This window comes from Clinocottus analis, unplaced genomic scaffold (assembly GCF_023055335.1).
Source record: "Clinocottus analis isolate CAN_PGR_092001 unplaced genomic scaffold, fCliAna1.0.p SCAF_8, whole genome shotgun sequence".
In the NCBI taxonomy this organism is placed as follows: Eukaryota; Metazoa; Chordata; class Actinopteri; order Perciformes; family Cottidae; genus Clinocottus; species Clinocottus analis.
The window spans coordinates 8,830,024-8,847,089 of record NW_027176240.1 but is presented as its reverse complement, the minus strand read 5'-3'; the positions used below and the strand labels follow the sequence as shown (position 1 = coordinate 8,847,089).

At 41.8% G+C, this 17,066-nt stretch overlaps 2 protein-coding genes across 6 annotated transcripts; one reads left to right on the top strand and one right to left on the bottom strand.

Moving 5' to 3' along the window:
- The first annotated feature begins 1,214 nt into the window (after positions 1-1,214).
- On the top strand, positions 1,215-6,032 carry polh (polymerase (DNA directed), eta). 3 transcript variants are annotated; one of them, XM_068567803.1, is made up of 10 exons: positions 1,215-1,422; positions 2,184-2,318; positions 2,513-2,698; positions 2,866-3,076; positions 3,182-3,285; positions 3,412-3,531; positions 3,827-3,950; positions 4,149-4,214; positions 4,355-4,527; positions 4,610-6,032. In XM_068567803.1, exons 1-10 carry the CDS (start codon positions 1,286-1,288, stop codon positions 5,541-5,543), a joined length of 2,190 nt encoding a protein of 729 aa, XP_068423904.1. In that variant the 5' UTR covers positions 1,215-1,285; the 3' UTR covers positions 5,544-6,032. The 3 variants fall into 3 exon arrangements, with proteins under 3 accessions (XP_068423904.1, XP_068423902.1, XP_068423903.1); XM_068567801.1 differs by having other exon boundaries at positions 2,513-2,745; positions 2,898-3,076; XM_068567802.1 differs by having other exon boundaries at positions 1,284-1,422; positions 2,192-2,318; positions 2,513-2,745; positions 2,898-3,076.
- Positions 2,866-16,075, bottom strand: gtpbp2a (GTP binding protein 2a). Of its 3 annotated transcripts, XM_068567805.1 has the most exons (13): positions 15,656-16,075; positions 14,495-14,521; positions 13,786-13,970; positions 12,943-13,051; positions 12,652-12,849; positions 12,132-12,306; positions 9,603-9,822; positions 9,318-9,453; positions 9,160-9,218; positions 8,884-9,055; positions 8,387-8,551; positions 8,147-8,215; positions 2,866-3,023 (listed from the first exon to the last, which is right to left on the bottom strand). In XM_068567805.1, exons 1-13 carry the CDS (start codon positions 15,854-15,856, stop codon positions 3,003-3,005), a joined length of 1,737 nt encoding a protein of 578 aa, XP_068423906.1. In that variant the 5' UTR covers positions 15,857-16,075; the 3' UTR covers positions 2,866-3,002. The 3 variants fall into 3 exon arrangements, with proteins under 3 accessions (XP_068423906.1, XP_068423905.1, XP_068423907.1); XM_068567804.1 differs by lacking the exon at positions 2,866-3,023 and having other exon boundaries at positions 7,909-8,215; XM_068567806.1 differs by lacking the exons at positions 2,866-3,023; positions 14,495-14,521; positions 15,656-16,075 and adding an exon at positions 13,365-13,626 and having other exon boundaries at positions 7,909-8,215; positions 13,786-13,901.
- Positions 16,076-17,066: the final 991 nt, after the last annotated feature.

Sequence of the window (17,066 nt, the reverse complement as noted above, 5' to 3'; positions counted from 1 at the left end):
TGTGTTGACTCAGCACGTATAAATTTAAATCAAAGAAGTTGATCGACAGGAGAATCAATATTTGAAAGTAATACGGGATTATAATTTGATATTTTGAAAAGTTATTGGGCATGTGTATCATGTGTTTTCCTTTCCAAAAACGAATACATTTCCATTACAAACTGGTTTAAAACAACAGTATACAGTGTTTAACACCCAAAATGTATTTTTTGATTTTTTTCGTATGAGACCTAGCACCTTAAAAAATCAAATTAAATGAAAATTGAGCTGCATTATCCGACAGTGATAGTTGCACCTGTGTGGCAGACCAGTGCTGGCCCTACAAAACAATGCATCTAACTAACTTGTTAAACTTGTAGTGAAGCCTTGTAGTAAGGGAAGTAAAGCCTGAACAAGACTGCCTTGTAATTTTACTTTCCAAATTTAAGGATCTGTTTTTATAGCTGTTTGAATATTGGAAATTGTGACATTATGAATATCACTATGTCATTGAAGCTGAATTTGAATTCCCTTTTCTCCAAAACTGTACAGTAATGTAAATGTGCACAGCAGAGGCCCCTCTGAACCGGACTGCGTTGTAATTCTACTTTACAAATGTAAGGATCTGTTTTTATAGCAGTTTAATTATTGGAAATTGTGAAATTATGAATATCATGATGTAATTGAAGCTGACTTTGAAGTCACATTTCTCCAAAACTGTACAGTAGAATCTCAAAGCTATACACTTGCACATATGGGCCAGTCTGTACAAGACCACGTTGTAATTTTACTTTACAAGTTTAACGATCTGTTTTTATAGCCTTTTTATAGCCTTTTATAGCCTAATATTGGAAATTGTGAAGTTAAGAATATCATTATGTCATTGAAGCTGACTTTGAAGTCACTGTTCTCCAATACTGTACAGTAAAATATCAAGGCCATGTACATTTGCATAGCAGAGCTCCACCTGAACAAGACTGCGTTGTAATTCTACTTCACAAATATAAGGATCTGTATTTATAGCAGTTTGAATATTGGAAATTGTGAAGTTATGAATATCATCATATTGTAACACCAGGAATAGACGGTCATTTATTTTGATACGTGCTGCTCACTCAGCGGATGAGGTCTCGCTTGACCGCAGTAGCTCTCATTGGACATCCGCTGTTCGGTTTACGTCGACTTTTGATGACGTAGTTATGCAACTTCAGATCACACCGCGCGAAATACTAAGCGACATCCGCCAGGTTTACCTTTAGCCAGCTCGAGAGCTCTGTGACTTGTGCAGGTTGTCGTCTCTCCTCCGATGGAGTACGGAAAGGAGAGAGTGGTGGCTTTAGTGGACATGGACTGCTTTTACGTCCAGGTGGAACAGAAACTCAACCCAGCTCTGAGGAACACGCCATGTGTGGTGGCACAGTACAAGACGTGGAAAGGAGGCAGGTGAGTTTCTGACACAGAGACATTTATTTTCATGATCAACGCAACTGAATCGGGGTTGTTTCGCCTGTCGGATGACGTCAGAAAGTAAAATCGCCTCGTCTTTGTTGTCAGATAGTGATGCAAAATACACAACTTCTTTCTCTCTCAAAAAACTCAGTTTTACTGTTATAAAACATAGGCAGAGCGACTCCATATTGCCAACGCTACTTGGTTATATTGAAAAGTGGTCGGAGCTTAAATAAATATAGATGAAGTCAGCTATTATCCGACAAATAAATGTACAATTCATCAGCATATAATACTCAAAGTAAGAGCTACATAATGAGATAAAAGACACTGCATAATTCACTACAATGACCTGATGTGTGTCCATTCGTTCACCTAGAAATAGCAGAACTTTGGACTAATTAAACATCTAAATACCACCTGCTACAGTTTTCAGGCCTTTCAGTTATCTTAAAAAGTCTTCTCCAGTAGCTGTTGCCGTCACGTGACCTAAGTATGCAGCTGACAGGAGATCTTTACCCTCGTTCGCTCTGTTCAAAGATGTTTCTTGAGCATTCTCAGGCTGTGCTCCCCAGTCAGCGCTGTGACTGTGAAGAATGTGTCCGTTCAGTTGCATGGATCATTTTTGATTCCTGTCTCTGTGTTGGCAACTCATCCGCTTTCATCTCCCACAGATGATCACCTCGAGCTCACTATTGACGTGATCTAAAGGTTTGTTAACATGTTGTTCTCAACTTAATACCAATCTTTGTTAGTATCATAGCTGTGAGCTACGAGGCCAGGGCCCATGGTGTCACCAAGAACATGTGGGTGGACGATGCAAAGACACTTTGCCCAGATCTCCAAGTGGCACGAGTGCGTGAGTCACATGGCAAGGCAGACCTGACACAGTAAGTGTGTGTGTGTGTGTGTGTGTGTGTGTGTGTGTGTGTGCAAGCCACTGCACATCCTCTAGACCTTTTCACAGTTGGTATTGTGCCATAAAACAATTATCGTTTTGGTGTGGTGAATAGAAAATGTTACTTTAATACCTCCACCAATCCTGTGACCAGTAAAGTAAGTAACCTGCTCACCCCCTGTGTAGTTATAGGGATGCAAGTGTGAAGGTGATTGAGGTGATGTCTCGCTTCGCTGTGATTGAGAGAGCCAGCATTGATGAGGCCTACATGGATCTGACCGCTGCGGTCCAGCAGCGTCTGAAAGACATGGCAGACAAACAAATCGAGCCTCGGCTGCTGGGGGCGACCTACATCCAGGGGTACCCACAAACGTCACCTGAACAGGAAGCCTTTGCAGAGGACGCTGCCTTGAATAAAGGTAGGCTATGATCAAAATTTTACTAATTGATTTTTCAACTGTTTGCCTCAACACTGGACACAGGAAGATTTTATATTTTGTAGTTATTTATGTGATACAAATCCTCAAAGACTCTGGTAGGATGTATGCCCTTAACAGCAGTTTATCCCTAGAGGAGCTGAGGTCCAGAGGTCTCCAGCAGTGGCTAGCATCCGTCCCTGTCGCTCTACTTGGGGAACAGAGCCCTGCAGAACTGCAGCTAACCGTGGGGGCAGTAATCATCGAGGAAATGAGGGCAGCTGTGGAAAAAGACACAGGTTACCAATGTTCAGCAGGGATATCGCACAATAAGGTAGGAACAATTCTGAGTTTTATTCCAACAAAATGCTGGTGTGACACGTTAAAGAGTAGCATTTATCTTTACCATGGGTCATAGTTTACCAACCACCTCTTTCAGGTCTTGTCCAAATTAGCCTGTGGTCTGAACAAACCGAACCGACAAACTGTTCTGCCTTTGGACTCTGTGACAGAACTTTTTAGCTCTCTTCGCATCAGCAAGATGTGAGTTCAGAGTACTACTTTGTCATAAATGATTTACGAATCACAAACTACACTCGTGTTCAAACGTAGAAGTGTCAAACAAAAGCTGACTAACAATACTGTTCACTTCTTATTTCACCTGTGCAGCCGTAATCTTGGGGGTAAGCTGGGTGCCTCCATTGCTGAAACTCTGGGAATAGAGAATATGGGAGATCTGACCCGCTTCTCTCAGGCTCAACTGGGTCAGCACTTTGGAGAAAAGACGGGGTAAGACAAGCCACCAATTCCTTTAAAGGTCTTGTCATAAGATGACTGAACACCAGGCTTCCTTAGTATTAGCATTTTTTAGGTCAAACCATCAAGTGGAAGGGACGTTATGTTTAGCATAGTCATTACATGGCCTTCTTGTTTCACTCTTTTACTTTACCTGGTGTTCCTGTTGAACAAAATCATTCTGGCAAAGATTTCTCCCACAAAGACAAAACTGTTTGATGAAAGCGCTCCAGCAAATAACTTGAACTATGAGTTTTACCAACCACATCTGCCACCTCTCTGCTTTCAGCCAGTGGCTGTATGACTTGTGTCGGGGGATCGAATTTGACACGGTGAAACCCAGACAGCTTCCTAAATCCATCGGCTGCAGTAAAAACTTCTCTGGGAAGACTTCACTAGCTACAAAAGAGCAGGTACGCCCCATCAGTCTCGGGCTTCCCCTGTGTCAAAACAGGTATTGTGTAAACTTTGAGAAAATGTTGATCCATCAAGATGTGCAAGGAAGATGACGTGAGACACTTTCTTGTAATATTGTTCACAAATATGCCGTCTTTTCCATAATTACCCTTTCATGAAACATTTGCATTATTACTTTTACAACCTCTTTGTAGGTCCAGTATTGGCTTCATCAATTGGCACTTGAGCTGGAAGAAAGATTAACGAAGGACAGAGAAGTGGTGAGATAACTGTGGTTGAGTAATTTATTACTTTCCCATCTTACAACAGACCTACTTCCTCAACTGGATTTCATGTGGATGTTAAATACAGTAAATGTATCATGAGTTCACATCGGTGCCTCTCATCTCTCATCTTGCAGAATGGTCGTGTGGCTAAGTCGTTGACGGTTGGTGTCCGTCAGCTTGGGGACAAGAGGCAGAGCGGCTTCTCTCGCTGTTGTGCTTTAGTGCGTTACGAAGCGACCAAACTATCTGATGACAGCTTCGCCATTATAAAGAGTCTCAACACAGCAGGAAACCACCAGGCAGCATGGTAATAACACTGTGAAATATATTAAGTCGGGTGAGGGAGGCCGTGTGACTGATTATACTCCCGTCTTGCTTCATGTCCCCAGGACTCCACCCCTAACCCTGCTGCACCTCTCGGCGAGCAAATTCAGCGACGTTCCGTCAGCAGGGGGCATTGCTGGCTTTCTTTCCAGTGATGTCACTTCAACCCAGAGTCTTTTCTCCGTCACTCAGCCCTCCACCCAGACACCCTCAGAAATGAAAAATGACTCGGCATGCAAACAGCCTGGCACCATCCAGTCGTTCTTTCAAAAGGCAGCTGAGAAACAAAGACAGAAAGTTACAAAAGACGGCGACGAGGAGGACTACGATATCGGCTCCACAGGGATTCCCCCGTCTTTCTCTTCTCAGAGAACCCCTGGTACTGAAAGTCAGTTGGAGGTAGATACCAATTGCCCCGTTTCTTCCCTTACACTTAATTCTCACTCTAGAGGTGGGACAGCCAGCCCCTGTTATGGCATTTCTTCTTTCTTCCACAAGAAGAGTATTGAAAGAAACTCACAGGCCTCAGCCTCAGGACATGACCCCGGTCCTGACGATATAGGAGAAGACGCTGTTGGTTCTGTGTCAGGGCTACAGTCAAAACAAAGCTCATCTCTGCAGTCACTATGTGAAGAATTAAAGGTTGAACTGGGCATTAATCCAGAAATAAATCCCCATCCTTCTAGTGTGGCCAGAGAAGACCTGTTAAACTGTGAACGCTGTGGCCAGGAAGTGTTGGTCTGGGAAATGCCTGAACACAATGACTATCACTTTGCCCTGGACCTCCAGAATTCACTCTCTTCATCCACAGGCCCAGAACCCATCGCTTCCTCTTCCTTCACCGTTTCGGCTTCTTCCAATGTCTCTCTAACTCCTCTTAGAGCTCAGTCCTTACGCGGAAAGACAAAATCCGGAGGCCAGTCTGGACCTCAACCGAAAAAGCAGCGCTCCCAAGGTGGCAGCACAGGACCTCTGGATTCTTTTTTCAAGAGGACATGATGGTGCGCTGTCAAGCTGTATTTTTAAGGAGAATGTAATAGAGTCTACTGATAATACATATACAGTATATCACAAACAAAGTTAATGTATTAGTGAAAGAATGGAAAGACATGTTTTACTGTGTTACTATGAAAGAAAAGTGTACAAAACAGTGTATTTTTTACACACATTGTCACATAACCTTTTATTACAAAGGGAATGGCAGAACAGCACATATTAAAGATCCTTTTTATATTTTGTAGTAGCATATTTTATGTTGCAGTATTCTGATGTGCCAGCAGATGCCACTAATGAGTTGAATAAAGAGCAGGAATCCTCACTCGAGTGTCACGATCAAGTTTTCTTATTAGCTCAAGAATCAGAGAGTATGTATCTGAAAAACTTATGAAATGTGCGATTGTTAGCAGAATCAGAGCAATTGCGCCACTACTGGGTTGATCCTGTACTACCATGGTGAACCCATTGTTCTGGGAGTGCGTTGAAACTGTGAATGAGGTAATTGTAATGACATGAGCTTGCATCAGCTCGGATTCTGATTTAGAAGAACAGTGAAATTAAATAACAACTCCCAACTCAATTTTGTGTCGTGAGTCATGGCTTTGTGACATCTGAGCCGATAGAGCAAACGCTGGGTGTATGATGATATGGTTGAAAACTTGGAGCAATCATGTTGTTTACTTGAAGGACAACACAACTCAATACCTGCTAAAGAGATAATACAACTTTAATCCATGTACAACATGATACACAAATTAGATCTGTACATAAAGATTGCATTTCACTCAAACAATGATCAAAATGTTACACTTTTTTTTTTTTTAAAAAGGAAAAGGTTTTAAAGGTGATTATAAAAATGTGAAAGCGTTTTGGTGCTATTAAGAATGCGAGAACAGTGAAAAACATGTTTGAATATATTGTAAAATCTGAAACCACTAGAAATCTATAAAATACGAACACCTGATACTCTTCATAAAGGCTATACAAATTTTGGTTGAAATGCGTTCTTAGTTTTCCTCTGAGTTTACACTAAATGTGCGAATCAATAATGTGGGTGAAACAAAACATGCCATACATTTCAGTTGTCCTCGTTGATGTCAGTGAGACAACATGATGTCATACAAACATGCTCGAGTAAGACATGAGCATAGAGTAGCGATTAGCATTAATTTTCCCGGTTGTCTTCTAAATATCAAAAGCCGTTTGGAGGAATAGCACCCAGCAACTTAATTACATTTATTTACTAAGTGGTAGAACGGTGGGGTGTAATTAGGCCACTCAAACGGTAGTTCCATTAGGCACTGATTTAGTGACATCAATAACTTCAAACCTCAACCATTTTTTTTTTAAAAAACAAAACTGCATCTGTCAGCAGCTTTATACTATATAATCCGTAATTGAACATCTCTTTAGGAGCCACACCATTGCTTTTTTTTTTTTTTTTTAACCTTGAACCTCCTTCACCCACAAGTCGGCCCCAGAGACCTCCACTGAAGTGGTTCTGAGAGAGAAGACTGCTGTCTGTCACGATGCCTAAACTGACCTGAGTAACTAAAGCACTTGAAAAGACAGGCAGCAAGATCATTACCATCTTACTGCACTATCGTGAGGCATTTTTGTGAATAAAAAAACATTATAATCACAAATATCTGAGACATAACAAGACCACGTACAACGTGATTTCCAATCTGAGTTATGTTGGCAGGCTGACAGACAAACTGGGTCAAGTTCAAACTTGCATACATCGCAACACTCCTTTTTACGTTAATAAAGTGCGCTTGTCAGATACATAATAGCTTAAAGCGAGGTGGTTTAGCTTATATACAGCTGACAAGCTGTGTCTGAGAACCACAATGTACTATTAGGGTAGAGTATTAAAATACAGCGAGGCTTATCCATACCAGTGAGGCACTATGCTGGTCGGTGGTCACACAGACGAGCTGGTGTGGAGCGACGAAAACAATGACAATGGCGATACACCTTCATGTCCAAAAATCGCACGCTTGCAACTGTTCGGAAACTATTATCCGCCAAAGGTATATCAACACTGGCATGTTGGTACGTTGCAGTGCAAGTGAGTGTGTTAGGAGTGCGTTTAGGCCTGAACTGCAAGCAGACCGTCAACATAGCCGTGTGCAGGAAATTTGCCACTTGCAAGTGTTCTTGACACTCAATATCACTTTGGTGGATGTTGCTGGGTGAATGTGTTACAGAGGTGGCTGAAGGGTCTTCTTATCAGTGCCTTGTAAAGCAACACTCGTAAGACCTCAATATCAGAAGGCAGACAAAAAAAAATGCAGTTATTTAAAAAGGCATAAGGGACCAAATAGAAGGATAGGCTTTGGAAAAGGTTGATAAAACAACAATCTTCTGTAACAGGGATTTACTATGCAGGGGAACAGGACAGAGTGGCCTTCGGGGGAAACAGGAGGTTTTCAAAGAACCTGCTTTTGGGGCGGGACGGTGTTTTCTGTTGTTTTCACCAAGAGACTTTAGGCTTCGTCATCCTCGCTGTGGGATAGCCGGTACTGGGCGATAGGCTGCAACTTGGTGACGTGGCCGATACCTTTAGTCACGCTCTCTCTGAAGAGCACTTTAGCTCCTACCTTCAAGTATTCTGGGTGCTTGATGAACTTGAAGAGAACCACTGCTTTCTCCCCTGTCCTCAGCTCGTCCTGTGGTTCAGGGATGTATCGTCAGAAAGGAAAGTGACAGCATTAGGAATAAACCAAATGTTGGATTTAGTCCTATTCATGTAACACATTAGGATATATAATAAGCACAGGTTTTGGATGAAGAGGACATCTTTCCGACAGGAACAGTTGTAGCTCAGTGGATGGACTAACCTTGCCATATACAGCTTCCACAGTGGCGGTCTGTCTCACATTGCCAATGTGCACAGTCACCTGGAAGCCCTTGTGGAAGGTCTTGGCGTGGAAAAGTAGCACAATCTCAGCTTCAAACATCCAGCAGATGACAGGATCAATCTCCGGACTCACTATCACCATGCCCTGTGAGCAGAAAACACAGAAAAAAAAAAAAAAAAAAAAAAAATTATATATATATATATATATATATATATATATATATATATATATATATATATATATATATATATATATATATATATGTATATATATATATATATATATGTATATATATGTATATATATATATATATATATATATATATATATATATATATATATATATATATATATATATATATATATATATATATATATATATATATATATACATATATGACATTTTTGTTTCGTGTAAATACGGACAACACACACTGAGACAGTATTCGGAGAAATAAAGAGTCAAACATGTCTGACCCTGCGTAGTAGTGAGCGGTCAAAGTTTCCCAGGGCGAGTGTGGCAGCCTGGCCGGCTCTGAGTACCCTGCATGCCGAGCGGTTCCTTTGGATGCTCCCAATGGTCAACTTGTAAAAATGGCCCGAGTCTGCGGGCCCTACTACGAGATCATCCCCCTCACGGCAAATACCACTGCACATTCAAAAGGAAACAGTGGGTCAGAGAGAGTCCATGCCAAACAGAAAACAATGCAAGTTTACCAAGATGAACATGAAGGAAGCAATTCCCACACTGACCTGTACAGAGTCCCTCCCACCACAGTCCCCACCTCCGGCACTGTGTAGATCTCATCCACCTGTAATGACCCATACTGATGTCAATGTGCTCTGGAGATGAATCCCTTGTGGGTTGAATTTTAATACTTTAGTGTATGTGACAGCTAATGCAGACATACCTGGAACTCAGTAAGCTGTTGCATAAGCTCCTCCTGCTCCTTGCTGTTGCTGAGAGGAGGGAGGATGTTGAAGAAGACCTTGAGCAAGTCTAGACTCTCACCAGACACACTGGACAAGGTGAAGATGGGCGTGATGCTGCCATGGAGAGCACAAGCATGTCAGGACAACCAGGACACACAGACAACATTGGCTTGTATTATACTTGGAAGGGTTTTTAATCTTAAACAGGTACAAAATATTAAACAATTCACATTTAATAATGTATTTGTAGTTTTTTTCCATACTTTGGCGACTGGGCGAACTGCTGTGCTGCTGTGACGGCATCGTCTGTACCGCTGACAACCATAGGCACCTTGTTACAGCCCGGCTGCTTTAGGACGCGCTCCAACTGCCGCACAGTGCGCTCCACTGTGGCACGCGTACAGAGGTCCACTTTACTGATGACGATGAAGATGGGCACCTTCAGGGCCATGGCCAGTCCAAGATGCTCCCGTGTCGTTCCAGCTGGAAAACAGGATGGAGGGAAAAGAAGGTTGAGTCAGAGGGTTTCATGACATTTGAATCTACTCATTCAGATGCAGGTCACTCTGCATTTGAATGAGTAGATTCATTAAAGAGCTTCTAAAAGGAATAACAATAGCAGGTCACACTTCAGGTGTTGTGCATGAAGTTCTTACATAAACATTTGCATTGAAGGAACAGAAATGGATCCAGCATCCTCAGAAAACATTTATTTGGAAAAAAGAATTCCACATCCTTTTTGTGAAAAGACTGCTGTGACCTAAGATAACTCTGCTTATCAGCCGACACTTACTGCAAGTCTGAGGGTAAAGAGAGCATGCACACAAACTGATAAGACCAAGTAGAATTTACCATGACATATGCTTATGCCATCTGAGAAACAAGATAGGACCATATAGTATACAGTCATTTATGTAATCAATGTCACAGGCTGTCCAGAATGTCAAAGGCAACTTTTACAAGCACACTAATCTCTTATCATCACGGCAGTGTCTGGTAGATTGTCTTTCTTTGTAAACAATGCTGACGTGGAGAAAAAAAAGCCATATGTGTATGCATGATTTTTGTGGTTGATAGTTGACGATCTCTTGGTTTGGATATATGTCTGAAATCGGCCGACGTCGCGAAGTAGTTTAAGGGCGCTGACCTCTAACGCACGTTTACATGTTGACACAGACTTAAAATACACGTGTCCTCTCGTCAGCTGAGCAGCGGGTTGTTTTGCCTGCTGTGTGTTATTTTCAGTGCATCCAAGGTTAAGGTCCATAGGAAAACGAAAGCCTATCATCCCTCATGAAGGTGCCAAGATATTTGGAGAAGTGTCACAGAATGATACAAGATGATGACCCGCTCGTTGGCTTTTTGGCTCGTCACAGACACAACTTAAGCAGGCCCTATGCATTACACAGATCCATTACCCTGTTTTATAATTAAAGTAGTTGCTCTTGGGTTGCAGACACGCTGTGTACCCTTTAATGTCTCCTTCATAGCTAAGGTGGTCTTCATCCTTGACCCCAATTCTCCCAGCATGCCCAATTTAAGAACAGACACCCACACAAACGCAGCAACGCCTATAGGGTGTTATTCCACTACGAGGCAGGCGACATCCCGTTTGTTTAATTGTTCATCACTACAAATGTCAAATAACCATTTGTTAGTTAACTTTGTTCAGAATGAAACAAAGGTCTCAAACATAAATCTGACACAAGAGTTGGGTCTGACTTTTGTTTACAGCATTTGCCAAATCAATAAAATCACATTCAAAATGGCCTAAAGATTCACTGCAGCTGAATATAGTTTACCTAATTACTCAAGCATACTAAGAGCTGGAGTTATTTGTAATGGGTAATGCATCCAAGGCTCTGATTATATCCACTTTTCTCCTTGCCATTTGCAAAAATATAACACAACTTCAGATTTTTCAACAACATTATGTCATTTAAGGTTATTGCTTACAGCACATCTATTCTTTACAGGGGTCACAAGCTTTTAACAACATGCTCATATATCTGAGCCAATTTGCGGTGCCTGTCAAAGCCTTTCCCATTCCAGCCATACCACGGAGGTGACTTCTTGAGAGTATGTCAGAATGACTGGGAGGTCTAAGGTGACCTGAGTATCGTACATGTTTATTGCACTCAAGATTCATTTGTGGTTATGATAATTAAAAAAAAAGGTCTGGTTTGGTGAAAGAATATCATGTGCTAATACAGAATCTACAGATGTAATAATTGCTCAAATGTAATGTCAAAATGGGGATAGAAACCCATTACAGGTGGCGAAGCTTTGTGGGATTCCAGGCGACTCGAGACAAACCAGTTATACAAAACAGAAAGGGTCAAAATATGAAAAATGTTCAACTTTTTGCACTGAGGAAGGTGAATAAAGCTCCATTCAGTGGCTTGGAGGAATCTGAATTCAGAATGGATGGTATTTGAGATGTCTGAGCAGTGGCAAGCCAGGACAAAAAGTGAGGGTAAAGCGGCTGTGGTGAGGTGAGAATGGTGGCCCATTACATAAGCTTGAATATCACATGTTTGCAAAGTCCTAGCTGGCCATAACCGCTGTATGTGTATACAAACCAAGACTCTCCGTCAGACCGGCCCCACAAGTGTCTATTACCAGCGTGTGAGCCTGTGACAGATCCGCTTTCCGCTCGTCTTATCTGAATCGTAAAGCGACCGGACAAAGTGTCCACAGACAGACGCCAGGGCATTTTAACTGACCTATGATGATAATGCTCAAACGTTTACAAAATTATAGAAAATGTAAACTAATCAAACCACACTCACCAATGCCAGTATTTGCGCTGACGACCAGCATAGCGAAATCCGGGCAGTAGCTGGTGAGGCCAAAAATGGTGGTCTTAAGGTACTTGTGGTGACCCGCCAGATCAATGAATGTGATCATTTTGGAGGCGCTCTCACAAATCTCCTCTGCTGTCCGAGAATCACTGTAATTCACAACCTTGGAAAAGAAGCAATAATATTTGGAGTGTCATCAACTGAGGAATATGTTGTCATGCGATTCAGATATTTTGAAAGTATAGGTCATGTTAGACATCAGTCATTAACATTACTAGCTGATACACAACATTGTATAAAACTTGTATAAACCTGTTTTTCCCTCCATAAACCACTATTACCAAAACCAATGTTGTCTTGTCTGATTTAATTGAACATCTTTATTAGGAAAGTCTGTGAGAGCTATGATGTAATGATTTAAACTTGTGCTGCTATTTTGAACAGATTATGTAAAAGTATATAAATAGGGTACACATTTTTTATGCTATAGCTTTAGATCTGTTCTTACCTCTCCTTTACTATTAAAGCCAAGGATTTCAAAGCTAATGCTTGAAGTGCGTCCAGTCTGGATCTCATGTAGGTGCCTGAAGAGGTTGAGCCTTGTTCTTCCCCGTCCATTGTCCAGCTCGCCCTGTGTCAAAACCCCCAGCAGAGTGGACTTGCCAGAGTCCACATTACCCAGTACAGCTACTCGCAAGTCCAAGAACTGCAGGAACGACACAAAGAATAAGCAGAGTATAATTAAAATACGAACGACAACAACGAAAGAACAACATGACCAAAAAATAACTCCTCCAACCTGCTGGTCATCCGGCACTTTGCGAATGAGAACTTCCGCAATCTTTCGGGGCAAATCAGAGTCAAAGTCGACCTCTCTTTCTCTGAGAATAGTGATGTCGGCGCCAACCCTGTTAGACAAAAGAAACACAAGTTAAATGTGGCGTTTATTTTCTCTCACAATTACAAAATAATTACCTGTTGTTGAGAGCAGGCACATGCAAATTGGACAAAGGCGTTGATTGTAAAGCCACATTCACCATTACAGGGTGATGTTGATGATATAAATCTAAAATTTCTGTAGATGCTTTTCATATTCATGTCTAGTAAAGTTCAGGGTAAGTTAGCAAGGTACAACACAGCTATGCAGCTGTAGATGTGTCTAGAAATGTCTAGTTCTCAAGGGAACTTGAGTCACACACCTGCACTCTTCAACACACGCACCTGTTTATCAGTATGTTGACACTAGAGAAGCAAACTGGACATTGCACGTCCTTTTCTGTGAGAAAAGATGAGAACATGGATTCTCCTCCTCTTAACAGATTCGAGACAATTAAATGTTACTTTGCTTATGATATGTTGATGACGGACAACCGTGTATTAAAGAGCCGAACTTCCGGCTATTCGGGGTGTTGTTTTAGACGGTTAACTTGCGCGTTGACTGGACGACTCCCTGCTTTTGCAACTGCAGAGCTTGGTACTTTACCTGTGATTGAGGAAATAAATTACGAGAACGAGAGAAGTTGTCGAACTGAATTCTTCTGGAGGCTACACCAGGCTTCCAATAATTGTACACGATAACAATGTTTAACATTGACAATAAAATAAGGTTAAAATAAAATGTGTATTTGATATCTTGACTTACTTCTCCGCCAGTTTATGGAGCGTATTCAGTGATGTCCTCAAATCTTCCTCTGAAAGTCCCGCCAGCATTCCATTGTCCTCGACCCCGATTTGATAGACAGCTTCGCCTCGACCCTCCTGCAGTCGCCATTTCATTTGTGTGGCCAGATGCTCAAAGCGGTATTGGGTGGTGTTCACCAGCTTCAGCTAGGAATGGGAAATAATATGTTAATCAGTGTCAAGATTAAACCTGAATTTAGAAAGTTAAATCAGTCACAAACAATTAAAGTGCAATTAAGAAGCATTACAAAGGATCACTGTAGGGCTGAGGCAATACAAATCTGAAATAAGTGCTGCATGTTCAGTTGATGTAGCCGGGGAGGCAGCTGTCCAGATTATGAAAATGATCTTGCTGAACCACTGCAGTGTTAGGGTTAGGGTTTTCCCTGGTAAACAATATGCCCTTATATGTTCTGAAATATTACCTGCATATTGCTTATTGTATTGATGATGAACTTATACTTATAACCTCTGTGCTTTTGCCATTTAGAGGCTGACCTACCCATGAGCTGTTCATTGTTGTAGTGGTATACGTCAACTAGCCCATTTAAAATGCTGTGCGTGTCTATCTATCTATCTATCTATCTATCTATCTATCTATCTATCTATCTATCTATCTATCTATCTATCTATATTGAACATAGCACAGTCTGTGCAGTTAATTTGCTTACCTTGTACTCTATGTTTCCCTCTTCAGCCTAAGAGACAGGGAGAAAAACAAAGAGAGAGAGAGAGAGAGAGAGAGAGAGAGAGAGAGAGAGAGAGAGAGAGAGAGAGAGAGAGAGAGAGAGAAAAAAGAAAGAAAGAAAGAGAGAGAGAGAGAATGAACAACAGACGTTAGACTGTAGAGACTGTGAGACAACAGGCTATTGATTTCCAAAAAGGCACAAAGAAAAGCAATCCTACTGAATGGGCGGTCAGTGCAATACTGTGAATAGATGATCATTGAAAGCTACACAAACTGACTCACGGTCAGCTGTGGGCCTTAACACACAGTATATGTATAAATATACATTCAAGCTAGACTGGTCAATATCTCTCCACAACTGTCTTAATTGTTTACTAACAATTGAGACAATGGAGCTGCTTGCATGCAGGGGATCAGCTGGAACTACAGCCATGGATCATGTTGAGACTTGCCCAATTGACGTGGAGGGTTTTATAACCACAGTGCTGTGAGTCTGTGTCACGTTTCCATAGACAATAAATAAGGGTCACGTCAACTTGTTGAGTGAGTTTAAGTTCGAGTTAGGAACACGATAAGTAATGAAAGTAGAGCTAGATATAGGTTGACACACTACACACACACACACACACACACACACACACACACACACACACACACACACACACACACACACACACACACACACACACACACCCCTAATGGATATTTACAAACACAGCTGTTCCTCTAGTGGCCAGATCGTCTGGTCCAGAAAATTACCAGTCCGCTAAGGCGAGCTGCTTTTCGTAAACACACACACACACACACACACACACACACACACACACACACACACACACACACACACACACACTACATGACAGCTGTAAAACTAAGCAGGTGACCGATTTGTAAGTTAGTAGCAATGCTAGCTGATCATATCCTTCTCGTTTTGTTGTTCCCCTTGTGACGTGTTTGTGGTGTTCAACGCGTCAGAGTATGCTCGAGCCGGAGAAGGGGAAATAGGAGGGAGGGGGAGGGGGGGTTATGTTTACATATCCCAGCATGCACACACACAAACGCCCACATCGTGACATTAGCAGACTGTGTTAAGGCTCTTGAAGAATATTAGCTTGGCGACGTTAGCGCGTAATGTCAGCCTTACCTCCGGAGGTAGATACGGGATGTTATTGCTCGGTTTTAAGTTGCGAGAGAACCGAGTCTTGGCTTTCTTGTTGTTCTTCACGCACGCTTTTTTGGGGGCCACCCCGAAGCCATTCCCCGGCTTGAGGTTGGACGCGAGACCTTGAGATCCGGAGCAGTGTCCATTTCCTGAGCCAAATAACTCCGATGCCCGCGCATCCATCGGCTACTTTGTGACCTAACTTGCTCGCCTACCACTACCCCGGATACAAACGACACTCTGCTATTAAATTAAACCTCCGCCCAGGCATGCGGGTATTTGAGTGGAATTGGCCTGCTCGTGGTAACTCACGGCCCCCAAAATAAAAAAACAAAGCGCCGACTCTTCAAACCGAACAATAACAGCGCCGTCCGAGCCCGTCTTCTTTCTGAGTTTACAGTGCCCACGTCACACCCCTGAATGTCAAGGGGTGTGCCTGATTTGTTGAACTGGAGAGCGTAAGTGGGCGGTTCTATTTTATTTCTGATTCGCACAAGCTTAAACTCCGCCCGCTTAGCTGTCCATGTCAGAAAAGCGCGCGCACACACACGAGCACCGTTTTGCAGAGCTTTGCGTCAGCCGAAAAAGGAAATTATTATTACATCAGTTACTTCTTCGGCCTGTGTAACGTTTCTTGCAAAGGATGATGCCACAAAATAAATAGACGTGTAATCAATTTGGACATATTACAAAATGTGACTTGGGTAGCATTCAGTGCCTATATTTATATTGAATTACCCCGTGGGATTACACCATATGGTATTCACACGAGCTCAAAAATACGAGCTCAAAACGATTAAAAATTATTATTTGTTGTTGTTGTTTTGTTTTTTTGTCATATCAATGTTTTGCTGTGATCAGTTTGACGTGACTGAAATGCTTTCACTTTCAAAGCTGAAGGCCTGTTCCTCAGCCTTTCGGTTAACAAGCATTATCATCTACAAGTAGCATTACAGAGGAGTATTGAGTCCACAGATTTGGTTTTGCAAGGCAATCATTTTTTCTTCTGTACAAAATTAATAATTTAAAGAGACAAAGTGAGAGGACACAGATGGTTTCAATGCAACATTTTACTATTTTAGAAGAAGTGAAGATGACGATGTTAACCATAGTTTTTAACACCGTTCGACAGTGTCTGTGTATCACTTGATTCCTCTGTTCAACCATTTCCTTATTGGGTAGACTATTTAAAAATGTAACTTTGACTGAGCTCGGTCAATTTGTTAACACATTTGTTTTTCAAATATCTGTTGATGCCAGCAAGCTTCCATTCCTTTTGCTCCTGTTGTTATAACTAAGGTGGATGTAGTTAGTTGGTATAACATCATCACAACCTGTGCAGTGACTAAATAACTAATCAATCTCAACTTTTTTCAAACTTATTTTAGATTAC

Coding starts and splice junctions, on each gene's coding strand:
- polh (XM_068567801.1), top strand. CDS start 1,286: ATGGAGTACGGAAAGGAGAGAGTGGTGGCTTTAGTGGACATGGACTGC. Junction 2,746..2,897: donor GGACGCTGCCTTGAATAAAG/GTAGGCTATGAT, acceptor GTTTATCCCTAG/AGGAGCTGAGGTCCAGAGGT. Junction 3,951..4,148: donor CACTAGCTACAAAAGAGCAG/GTACGCCCCATC, acceptor ACCTCTTTGTAG/GTCCAGTATTGGCTTCATCA.
- gtpbp2a (XM_068567804.1), bottom strand. CDS start 15,856: ATGGATGCGCGGGCATCGGAGTTATTTGGCTCAGGAAATGGACACTGC. Junction 9,454..9,602: donor CAGTTCGCCCAGTCGCCAAA/GTATGGAAAAAA, acceptor TCTCCATGGCAG/CATCACGCCCATCTTCACCT. Junction 9,219..9,317: donor AACAGCTTACTGAGTTCCAG/GTATGTCTGCAT, acceptor GGGTCATTACAG/GTGGATGAGATCTACACAGT.